This window comes from Condylura cristata, unplaced genomic scaffold (genome assembly GCF_000260355.1).
Source record: "Condylura cristata isolate star-nosed mole 26May11 unplaced genomic scaffold, ConCri1.0 scaffold00002, whole genome shotgun sequence".
Taxonomy (NCBI): domain Eukaryota; kingdom Metazoa; phylum Chordata; class Mammalia; order Eulipotyphla; family Talpidae; genus Condylura; species Condylura cristata.
Window position 1 is genome coordinate 49,452,947 of NW_004567103.1, and position 13,167 is coordinate 49,466,113.

Sequence of the window (13,167 nt, forward strand, 5' to 3'; positions counted from 1 at the left end):
TTTACAAAGAGGGCACATTCAGAGAATTTCTGTACTTCTGTAAAGAAATGGCATTTAAATTGATGTCTAAATGGGAGAAAGGGAGAGGGGACAGAAGTCTTCAGAGAAAGGAAGCAGACTAAAAGAAGACATAATAGAGTTTATACTTAGCATAAGAAGCTGATAAGATGAGTCTGGGCAAGTAGGTTTAGGGCTAGGTAAAAGGCATATTTTAATATAACTTAAAGAGTTTGAAGATTAAGGACAAAATGAATTCTCAGAAAGTTTTGGGTAGAGAAGTGTCATGGTCCACTTTACATTTTTTGATTATTTTAAAGTTGGGAATTGTTGTGGAGGCTTGGTCTCTAGCTTTCCATAACGAATATGGCAGCTAATGGATAGAGTCATAATCTATTTCGGAGATTTAAGATTCAGAGGGGAGCAAGTTAATAGCATTGTTTTCTGAATTTGAATTTGGAAGGAACAATACTGAGTTGTAAGTTCAGTGTGATTAGATATCTACACAGGTGTGTGTGTGTGTGTGTGTGCATATTTGAGAACCAGACAGACAAACATCTTAACCTTTTATTTAATTCTAGGATTTATGAGACACTTTAGAAATCATTAAGGGTATCTACATATTTTATTCATTTCATTCTGAAAACTCTAAAGTTAATGTAATAAACTCCATTCACATGTAGATGCTGACATGGAATAATTTGGTCAAAATTCTCACACAATAAATTTGCATTAAAACTGGGACTCATATTGGTCGTTTTCAGTCAGTGAAAAATTAACATGTACACCATACACCATGTCAGGGCATGGGGTGAAGATGTAGGGTTGAGAAGTATTTGATGCCAAGATATATCGTATCATCTCACATGTGGTTATAATTTCTCCCTTTTGTCTGAGGTAGACACAGAAAGATCAACAACTCAGCTGCTGACAGCCCACCTAAGCACACCTGTGGGGTCATCTCCTGCAACAATCCTACCCCCCATTTCCAACTAATGACTGGGTTAAAGCAAGTTCACAGACTGTTCTCTGAGTACAAATTTTCCTTTGCATGAACTAAAAGTAGAAGATAAAAATCTGACTGTAAGGCATTGAGCCCACAGATACATTTTGTTTGACTCATGTAATATTGTATGGATTTTTTAATTAGTTTTTGAAATTTATAGATCAGCAAATTACACACATAAGTTCATGCACATTTTGGATTTCTCTTAAAATATCAAATCCAGCATTGTTTACTTGCATGCCAAAAATTATCAGTTAACTCATGGCAACTAACCTTGGTGGGCATTTTGGTTTGTGATCTTGACTTAAAGACCACATATGTAATTAGATGAAGATTATATTAATGTGTGGACCACAGGTAGGCAAATACCATATGTCATTCTTTTAGCTCAATACTTCTAGTCTAAAGAGAAAAAGGGACACTTGAAGAGAAAAAAAAAATTTTGTAATATTACGTATTTACTTCAGAGACAGAGAGAAACTGCAAAACGATTGCCATTCCCTAGCAATTAGAAAAAAAGAGGGAAGTCATGGCCTGAATCTACAAATAACAAATAGGCAGAGAAGAAGGTGAAGCCATTTAGAGAGCCCACAGGGGAATAAAATAGAATTAGTTGATGTGGAAGTGGCCCAGAATGAGAAATGTCCCCAAAATGTATACTATAAGGGCTCTTGACTCCATGGAGTTTGTTTACACCCAAATCTCTGGGGCATTTCTCCTTCTACCACTCAAGTCACTCTGATCTTCCCTGCTGGAAGTCAGTAGCTTAGAGCAGAGAAAAACATTGATGTCCCCTTCCAGCAGAAGATGGAGGGAATTATCCTAATCTGGCCACAGGGCAACATTGAGAGAAAAGATGTGTCTCCCACCAACCCAACTTAGAACTGTTGACATTTTCAGAGTCACACTATACATGATAATAAAAGCCCACGTTAATACATGGTCTATTTCATTAGTAGTAACATCAGGTAACATTAAGGCTTCTAGGTCTGTGTGTACAGGAATATATATAGTCTTTGTGTGAGAAAATAAGTACCTTATTCCAAATAACTGACTTCCAAACACATCATTGAAACTGAAAGTGCAAGTGCACTAAAGCATTTTTAAAATTTTGAAATCAAAGTGTAAATTTAATCAGCCAATAATATAAGCTACATTTTTATATTGTTCATGATCATTGTTCATCCTCCTTTGTTACTTGCTTTTGCTAGTATATTTACTTTAAAAGCAGGCAAACGTAAACTTGAAATCAGTGTGTAAATTGGCTTTTTTTTTTTGATAATTTTTCATAAACATAAAAGTTGGACCAAGATTTAAGTTATTTACTTTAAGGAACCTGGCCTCTAGATTGAAAGAAAAGATAGTGGGCATATTTAGAAAAGGAAACTGGAAAAATATGCTTAGTAAAGTCAATAACCTTTCCGGAAAAAAATCTAAACAAATCACTTCCTAAAACCCAGAGACAAGAAAAAAATACTAAGTAGTGAAAGTACAGATTTCATGACAGCAATTCCTAAATTCCTAGCAAACTACTATAGTTGTTTCCTTATTGCCTACACAGTTAAATTAAGGAGAAGAATTTTGTAGATCAAGAAACTGTAGCCAAGAACACCCATAGCCAAGGAGCTTAGAGCTGGTGTTTAATTGACCTGGGTGGGAAAAAGATGGTGTGTCCACACCACACTCTCTCTGCTCTATGCAAATGAGTTTTCAGTCATTGCAGTTCTGATTGGTGGGAAGTTTATGAATTTCAACCTTCCCTTCCAACCCTTGCATTCTTTGCATGCTGGTGTGTTCGCATTGTCTTGTCCACGGTGTAAGGAAGCATGCGTGCCCAGAGCGTCAAGGTGTGCCTGGAACAGACCTTCACCAGCTTCCTAACACTAGTTTTTACCCAGATGTCAGTGAGTCTGCTAGGTTTTCCTTTTTAATATTACTTGTTAATTTTTATCCATGTGTTTCAATTTATCATTGATAATTTGGGGAATTATTAAAATCCCTTGTTAGCAAAACAGATTCACAGCCCTGTTATTCTAGGAACGCCTGAATTTGTTTATTAAAACTTCAGAATATTGACCTCAAAATCTCAACTGAATTGGAATCACAACACCTCTCTGTGAGCTAAATATATGTATTCCCATTTTTAAAAGAGACAAATGAGTCATGGGAGAGTTAAGTAACTTGTCCAGGATCTCAGGGCCAGAAGAAAGTAGAACCAGATTTTGAGTCAGGCATCTATCTCCAGAGTCTGCACTCTTGATAATGTCTTAGGTTAAAATAAATCCTAGTTATAGTTTCCTAATGTTGCATTCCAGATTGTTAAGCAGTTAATTTCTAAGGGTGTTTACATGTGTTTCTTGGTTTGTTTTCAAAACTAGAAATAATTTTTTTTTTTGGCAACACTTACTAAGGTAAACAGTACAATGAATGATTCACATCTAAGTCACATCTAGCTTCTAGTGAAGTAAACAAAGTCACGTGTGACTATTTTACTTGAAATATGGTAAGTCCAGCCTTTAATACATGAAATTTTCTTAATAAATTTAAATAATAATTTTATTCCCAAATGATGGTACATTGGATATGCTAGATGAAAGAATATATTATAAAAATTAATTTCTCCTGCTTTTACTTTTTTAAAAACATGACTGTTAGAATTTTTACATCACATATATAGTTCAGATTTGTAGTTGACATATTTCTATTGGACAGCCCTTGTCTGGGGAAACCTTAAGTTACTCTTCTACATTTTCTCTATAGTAAAGCTAGTTGAACATTCACTAGGTAACAAACTTTGTGGGGTCATAAGTTATATATCTTTGTTTTCCCTGTAAATCATAGCACACAGCTTTGCAATATTGTGCTTTTACATCAAGGTCAACTAAATTAACAATTGCACATAAAACTAGTTCTGTGGTATTTTCCAGGTAATAGCATAATGTAGGGGCCCAATACATGTTACTTGGTTTGATAATGGTATAAAGAGATATTTGACAAGCCATACCAACATCTAATATAGGAAGAATTCCATTCTTTTAAATATAAATTTATCTTTTAAGAGACATTTCATATGTAGAATGTTATTTCTAGTTAAGTAAAGATTAGGTGCAGAATTATTCACATCAAAATCATTTCATTAATGCCCTACAATCTTGGTCTACAAAGATAAACATATTTCAAATCTGGATGCAATTCTACCAGCCTTTTCTCCCCCACTACCAATTTTTAACTTCTTTTATACTGAATTGGCTTAATGCAATAAAAATTATTGAATCATGTTAATGAAATTTTTATTGAACCACTGATTTAAAGGATGCTAAGCTAATTCACTATATTAGACATCCAATACATACTTTTGTAAAAAATATTTATTGTGTTTATTTATGCATATAAGGGCTAGGGTATAGGTCAGAAGTGGAGTGAGGGTGGAGTGGGGGAGGGAGTGAGAAGATTCATCAGAGACAGAGTGGGTAGCAAATAGGTGCATTTACTGAAAGACACTGCTGAAGGGAGCAGTGGGTGAGATAGGAAAAGTCTGTTGTGCCATGTGGGTTACCTCCCTGGACAGCTGGAGATTGAATTCTGTATGTTTAAAATGGTTAAGATGGTAAATTTTGTGTTATATATTTAAAAATAAATAAACAGATGAAATGTGCATAACTCTTGATTAGCTTAAAGGTACTTATTTATACAGCTTAAAGTGCAGTAATACCTTGGGTAACCTTTGATTTCTCCCACCTTTGAATTCTTACATGTAAATTGAGGGAGGCAAATATTTCTTTGTTTAAGAATTCTGAGCAACTTGATTACTTGTAAGTAAACAGTGTTCCATGCTCTTCTCTCTTCAATGCTATCAGTATTACTGTTTGGAAAAATATATATCTGAGATTCCTTAAGGGCAAATATCCTTTTCTTAATTCTCCCAAGCTAAATGTTTGACTTCTTAGATGTGCAAGCAAATATTAGGAGAATGATAAAGATAGATGAAGACAAAGACATTCTATCAGTTGCAAAAAAGTTGCAAAAAAGTAAATTTGAAGTTATAAATAGAATTTGCTCACAAAAATTTAATATTCTATGTATTTGGTTGCTCATAATTCATCTTTATTGAAAGTCTATTTAAAATAAACCCAAGAATGCTTTAAAGTGACCTTTGTGAAGTTTGTAACAGAAACAAATAGTACAGCAGTGTTATCACAGAAGAAACTTCTGAAATGGTCACCTAATGTTAGCCTCAGTGTCAGTTTCCTGGACCCCTCTAGCAAGGATATCTTATGATCTATGTCTTGGAGAACGTATTTTTCTATATAGTAAAACTTCATTGCATTTATAAATTCAAATTACAAGCATTTTTACATTGTACACAAATCTTGTACATCTAAAGTAAAAAAAATGTTATTTTCCATATAGTTTTTGAATTTTATAAATCAATAAAGCAAATATATACTAAAATGAACAAATGTTTTTAATCTAAGGCTTGAACAATTGAGAGTCATATCCATCTACCTTCACTTTTCTGTCAAAGTAATAATTCCTATCTGTTAAGGGATGTTTAGATTTAGAATTAGCTATAAAATTTAGGGTGAAGTGGCTTTCATTAAATTCCCCTTTCAGCACAGTAGGTTAAAGCGCAGCTTTAATTGCGCTGTCTTCAGCGCAATTTCAATCCCTGGCCAGGGAGGTGACCTACCTGGTGCAGCAGACTTCTGTCTAGCCCATGGCTCCCCTCAGCAGTGTACTTTGTCAATCTGCCTGTTCTGCTCCTTCACTCCAGTGAATCCTCTCACCACCCCTGCACCTCTGGGGAGGCCTGTACCCTAGTTCTGTATGCATAAATAAATAAATCTTTTTTAGAAATCATCTTGTTGAGTTCTAGCTCATTGCTTTCCCAGTTCGAGGCCCTCCATGTTCACATTCTGAGTCTTGCTTCTTTTTCTTTTTGGTCCTCAGGGGAGAAATATCCTACCTTTCTCCACCCTTTCTTTGGGCTTCTGCTGCTCAGTCTTTTCTTCACCATCTCTTCCTCAATCCTACTTTTTTTCTTTATTTATTTTTGCTCATGGTTTGAGCTGAAAGGTGGCCACATAGCCAGTGTTATAGGTATTTCCTGCTTGTAGTTCCATCCTTTTAGAGTCTAGTGATTTTTCTAGTCTACTAAGCTATATACATGTGGTACCATCTTCGAACATTTCCTTCTCAAGCCCTTGCTTTAGTCTACTATAAACTAACTTAGTCCTCATTATCTCTTTGAATCATAGTATCTATCTTATAATTAATTTGGATATTATTTGAAACGAAAAGGCTATTAATTTAAAATCTATATTCCAGGTTAGATTTTTACAGCTTCTGTGATTCTTAGCCCCCAACATTTCTATTAAGTCTTGCTGGGCCTATTTTTGGAGAAAAGTTATAGGATGGATTATATTCAATACTAAGTTATGGACCTGGACTTTTCTGTGTCCTTGAGTGAGTGTACTCTACAGGGTAAAAGCATTCACATTGCACAAGTCTGTTCATGTATTACAATGTTTTCACAATGTCATTTAGGGACAGGAGCATTGAATGAATCAGAGAAAAGGGAGACTAAGTATTATGGAGACAGGTAATAACTTCTCTAGTTAGCAAAGGTGAAATTTTCTTCTCTTTTAAATGGATTCAATAATAAAATTCTTTGCATTCTGAATTTATAGCTATTCAAAGATGAAAAAGAAAATAAAGAATCAAAGTGAAACTTAGAGCAATGCTTTTTCAAATTCTATTGCAAAGGTGAAGTTAACATTCTTTTATAAAATACAGTAAAATCTGTTTCTAGAAAATAAAATAAAAACAAATCCACTAAACATTTTACTTTGTTATTATTATTATTTTATTATTAAATTCATCAGATATGAAATTAGGTTGTCAAATTGCCTTAAAGGTTTATAAACACTTATCTTGCATAACAGCACCCCTGAGAGGGCCATATTTTCATGGCCCTAGTTTATAGCACTTCTACACATACCAGTAAGGAATTGGTATTTTCATTTTTTAGGGTTTATTTCTATTTATGCATACAAGAACTGGTATGTAGGCCAGAGGTGCAGGAGTGAGAGGATTCACCTGATACAGAGTAGAGAGCAGAGAAGGCAGATGTATGGAAATATACTGCTAAAGGGAGCAGTAAGCTAGATAGGAGAGGTCTGCTTCAACATAAATATGGGTTAGGCCCCTGTGGGGGGCAAGGGGGATGGAACTCAGGCCACAGAAGTGACAGCCCTGAGACTTAACCCCTAAGTCTCCAGAGGGGACCAGAATTCCTATTTTCAAACAACAAATCAATACATGTTTTAAAATGCTTACTTTTTTTTAGAAAATCTTAAGGTAGACAGGAAAAAATGAGAAATCTAATGAGCTGAGTATAGGTAGAGATAAGCCCTTACCAAAGATTCTCAGTGGAAAGTAAACAAACTCTTGCCATGTCATAAAATGAGCATGGATATCTTTCCTCTAGCTAACAAACAGAGCATCTGAAGAATGGGTGAATTTAAATCAGAAAGTTTTGATGTTCCTTACCCAATGTATGTTCTTTCCAGGACAAAAGGCTTCACCCCACTTCTGGGTCTCTCTGAATATAAGTAAACATCATCAGAAACACTGAGTCAGAACCCTTGATAGGCTATTGAAACTGAAATTGTGTGTCACTGTTTTATTTTTTGTCCCGCACACTGCTATTGCTTTCAAGCATGTCTAATTTTTGAAATGCAATTTCATTCACATTCATGGGTCCTGGAGTTCTACTGGGACTTTGAGTTTTCTTCTCTCATAAGAAAATATTGCCTGATATAGGCTGTCAACTGGGATTAGAATTCAATGTGTCAGCTAACTCAGAAATCCCAGCACAGAATATAGCACTCCTAGTCAACAGATATTCTCCAGGGAATGTGGCCTACAGAAATCAATGATATCTAACCTAAACCTAGTTTGGGTTTGATGGTAGGTATTTTTATTTCCTATTACAAATAGAAGGATACTACTTATATAATAAGCATAGATAGAAAAACAGTTATTTCAAAAACAATATTAGTTTTTTTGAATGATTTTGCATTCCACTGGATTAATTTTATAATATTTGAGTTGGGAAAACTCAAATATGAATGTAAAGGAATGTAGTCTCTTAAAATTTTTATAATGAAATGAAATATGGACCCATTTAAAGTTTTATATAACTCAGAAGTTTAAAATGTAAATAAAATAAAATAAACTCTCTTGGCCCAGTGTCTTAGGTACCATAAATTTGCAGGTAAGTAGAAGTTAAAAGGTAAGTGATAGTGATAGTTTATCTTCGTGGTGCACAAAAAAGTTGGAACATTGAAATAATTCACTATAAAAATTACAGAAGTAGGCAATATAGTTTAAATGGTTTATGCTTTTATACTTCTATGTTGTGTTCCTATCTTGCAGACTTTTATAGTATTGAATAAAGGGAAGGCCATCTTCCGGTTCAGTGCCACCTCTGCCCTGTACATTTTAACTCCCTTCAATCCTCTTAGGAAAATAGCTATTAAGATTTTGGTACATTCATATCCTTTTCAAGTGATCAATATTAACTCACTGTACATAATCTATAAGTGCTTTGTAACTAAATATAAAATGAAGTTGGGAAGTATCCATGTTCTATAGCCTTTGTCATTCTCATTTTTTACTTTCTTTTGTCATATAAGCTTATTTTTAAGGTATGTTAGTCACATAAATATTGCTAAAACTTGTAAAGTCTTAAACTTTGCATATATTTTATGTAGCTTTCAAATGTATATATGATTTATAATATATAGTATGTAAATATACCCCCCCAAATCTTTAAGTCTTTCTAAAGCAGTTATTTATATAAGATAGCCATATTTATCTTTACCATCTTTGTACAAAGTTTGTCATTGTTTATAATTTGGAATGATGAATGATATAAAAACAGTGAAATCTACTTCCAGGACAAGTTTAGACATCTACAATATAAGACATTTTAGTATGTCTTAGCATAAGCCTTTAAGTTTATTATCTGTGAGAGAATGTCAGGGGGCTTAGCTAATTCTTGAACTTTCCTAATGAAATTGTGAAGGAAATCCTACAATATTGGCTGAATCTCAAATTTGTCATTGAATTATGACTTCACAACCTGTAAGCCTAATTTCTTAAAGATTGTAAGTTTATGAAAGAAGAGGAGATTTTATTTCTAAATTGTCTTTAGGAATTTGACTTTGTGATTCCCACTGATGTTAAAAAAGGACTCTGCATCTGAGTTCATCTGTTCATATTCATTGATGAAAAACTTCATTTTAATTATTTCTCCTTTGATGTCTTTGGCAATAGCAAATACAGAAATGCTGCTGTAATATAAGCTCATACTACCTGATTTTTTTAAGGGCTCCTCTAAAATATAGAAGGTCATTCTCATCTTTAGATGATAGCAAGAAATTCCTTAGTGGTATAGATGTGCTATTATTAAAATTATTTGAAAGATAAAAATCTTATCTTCAGGATACATTTATAGGAAGTTTCCTTAACCTAGTTTGTGTTCCTAGTGCCATCATGTGGTCATTGGATGAAAGCTTTCTTTTCCATTTATGGAAAATTTTTGTTTTGGCAGTAAACTATAGTGAAAAGAATATTGGATGTGTTCTACACTTTGGTCAAATTATCTAATTTTTCCAGACTTCAGATCTTATTCCTAAAATATAATGATTAAGCTGGTTGCGTTTCAAAGTCCTTTCAGCTCCATAATTCTATAGTGTCTTATTCATTTGTATTAATTAATACTTACATCACTATTTACTAATAATATATATTTATTTGCCTGTCCCAAGTGCTTCACATGTTAACTCAGTTGATTGCACCTTAAACAAATTAGGTTTTTAGTTTACTAGCTCCATGATGTAAATAGAGACACAGGAGGTTCAGTGGCAGAGTGAGGCTGAGACTTGCCTAAAATCCCTTTTATGTTGAATTTTAATTACATTCATATCAAGAATATTCACTTTCAATATTATGCAATGAATATTCACTTCCAATATTATGCAATGCTTCTGTATTTGTATAAACTCATTTCAAAATGAGTGACTCCACACTTAGCACCATGCTGTACTTTGTACACATGGTTACATTTTTTTAATGTATTCAACCATATAGTATAACATGTATTTAAGAATTTACAGTAATTCAGACATGTGCTTTCCTCAGCAAGTTACTATTGTAATTACCTGCATTAGCTGAAGTGATGATACAGCTCTAGGTAACCTACAGTTTTCCCACTTAAGTTCTCTGGGAGACAAATATCTGGGTTAATAATAGTAGCAAATGCACCACTTTATACTTATACAAAGTTTTGTCATATCTTTTTTCACTTTATACTAAAACTGTGAGGTGATACTATTACTTATTTTTGTAGATGAAGAAATGTAAATGTAAAAATTGGATGACTTGTCTACGATGTATACATTACTGAATCCTAGGAAAAATGAAGTTTGAGTATTTTGCTCTTAGTTTACATGATTTAATTCATGAATTTAGATTTTTGTATATATTCCTTAACAACAACCTACATTATTCAGCATGTTAATTATGTGCACTATTTTGACAAACTGTGTGTTTATGACCATGAGTAACCCTCCTGAATGGACAAAAAATGTAGAGTAAGTTCAACTTATATTTTAAACCACCTACCATGTGAGTATGTGTGTGTGTGTGTGTGTGTGTCTATATAGAGAGAGACATATATATCTATATCAATATATATTTATTGAAGATTTTGGAATCATGATTTAATATACCTTCTAAATAGAACTAAAGAACATTTTTTATTATAGCCACTACTAAATATAATTACACAGCAGAAAGAAAATACTCCTTGGAGTATCTGAGGAGATTGCTGATAACGAATTTAATATATCTTCTTCAGTAGTTACCAGAAGTCCATCACTTTTGAACCTCAATTTTCCCTTAGGAAAATTGGCCAAAGCAAATGTGATAGAAAAATTTACACAAAGGAGCCCAAATGGAGACATGTTCCTGTTAAATTCCAGATGAATTTGATGAGTTAGAGTTCTTCGGGATAGGTTCCACATGCCATAAAGACATATTGAGCCCCACAAAATTCTCACTGCCACTCTCACTTCATGTCAGGTCTCTTTCAGTTTCAAGAACAGTCACCAAAAAAAGACTGAAAATAATTCCTGAAAGTTGAACATGAAAATTCAGTAGGTTGAGAGTTAGAGAAGCTTTTTCAGAAGCTGACAGGTTTTTTTCTCTGTTCTGGGACACATTTTAGGGTGATAACGCTTCTAGCCTTAAGGGTGACTGCTACCTCTGCTGACAACCCACCTCCCACTGCAACCACACCAGCTCTGTGGCTGCTAACCCTTCAAACAACAACCATGGAGGTGTTCACAAGAGCCTCTCCCCTTCCTGGACACTTCCTGATTGGAGCCAATCACGAGAGGGAGAACATTCTAAAGGAAATAGTAAAATTTACATACAATGAAGTCCCTAGAAGTTGAAGTTAACTTGTGAGGTCCCAACAAATCCTCAAGCAACCCTAGTTTCTTAACAGATTAAAACTGGAAGTTAGGAACATGCAGATTTCTAATGATGTGAAGTAAGAAATTTAAACTTTGGAACCATCTAAACTCAATTAGCATAATATTTTTTCCTAAGGAAAAATTTCTGCTAACTTCATCTAAGAATTCTCAGTCTCCAGAAATGTGAGAAATAAATTTCGAATGCTTATAAGCAAAAAAAAAAAGAGAGAGAGATAAGTTTCACCTCTTGTGACCCTTTAATTATCCACTTTGATGTTAATAAAATTCTTTTTCCAAGTAAGTCAACCTCTCTTGTTGAAAGGGAAAACATAAGACTTGCTAATTTACCAGTGTTCTGTCATTCTTAAAACATGGCTAAAGTTGAGGTTATTTCTGCTTGTATTTTTTAAAGGAAAATCATTTTGTGCTTTTGAATTATTGAATATTATGGCTACTTGATCATGTATATATACTGAATACTTCTCAGAAGGCTCTATATATGTCAATATTAAGACATTTTGGACAGTAACTAATGAACATTATGCAGCAGATATTCTTAATACACTTTCAAATCAACTCTACATATATTAGGGAGTTGGATTTAAATTTAGGACTATGTTTTATTTCAATGAAAAGAATATCAGCATCAAAACTGGGGTGGGAAAGGTGATGGCACATGGGTGAATTGGTAATGGAAGTCCACGGGGATTACGAATGAGATGGAAAAGGCATGAAACGAGAATGATACAAAAATAAATTAAGAAGAAAGTAACATCAGCATGCTTAGATTATTTCTTAGTAGTCACTTGTTTCATTGACAGATGATAAGAAATTGATCTGCCATGAAAGAAAATTTCTACTTTTTAAATTACTTTTGGATACTTATCTCCAGGTACACCTTCACAGGAATATACACTTTTGAATCACTTATAAAAATTATTGCAAGGGGATTTTGTTTAGAAGATTTTACTTTCCTGAGGGACCCATGGAACTGGCTCGACTTTACTGTAATTACCTTTGCGTAAGTGCCTCTTTTTTATTTCAACAGAGAATATTGTTTACTTTATATGTATGCTTACGCTTTTAAAGACTGCTTGCTTTAATTGTAGGTTACTTTGTTGTCTTTATACATTTAAGTTCTGGATTTTAACTTAACACAACAAACTGCACATTTTAGTTTAGGATGAAATTATTGTAGTAGCTGGAATTACAGTTTTCATATGTAACAAATCTATTAGTCATTTCATACATGTCACTTTTTTAAACATATGCATATGCTAATATGAAAGCACCAGTATATTCATAATACATCTGTGAAAATGGCTTTTCAAAGTTATAGTCACAGGCCCTCCCTGGTGGCGTAGCAGGTTAAAGCCCAGCACTGCAAATCTGGCCAGAGCCACTTAGGTTCTAGTTGGATCCCTGCCCTGGAACTGACCCACATGGTGAGGTAGACCTCTCCTGACCCACCCACTGCTCCCTTCAGCAGTGTACTTCTTCGTTCTGCCTGTTCTGCTCCCCACTCTGACTGTGGTGAATTCTCTCAAGGCCCCTGCTCCTCTGGCCTGTATCCCAGTTCTGTGTGCATAAATAAATAAAAAAATAAATAAAAACTTT

At 33.9% G+C, this 13,167-nt stretch overlaps 1 protein-coding gene across 7 annotated transcripts in view; it reads left to right on the forward strand.

Moving 5' to 3' along the window:
- SCN1A (sodium channel, voltage gated, type I alpha subunit) overlaps positions 1–13,167 on the forward strand; it is a 130,945-nt gene that overhangs the window by 62,822 nt on the left and 54,956 nt on the right. For all 7 annotated transcript variants that reach the window (XM_012726114.1, XM_012726107.1, XM_012726119.1 and 4 more), the window contains 3 exons: positions 8,444–8,562; positions 10,576–10,665; positions 12,443–12,571. In XM_012726114.1, coding sequence (XP_012581568.1) covers positions 8,444–8,562; positions 10,576–10,665; positions 12,443–12,571 — 338 coding nt within the window. The remainder of the gene's footprint in view (positions 1–8,443; positions 8,563–10,575; positions 10,666–12,442; positions 12,572–13,167) is intronic.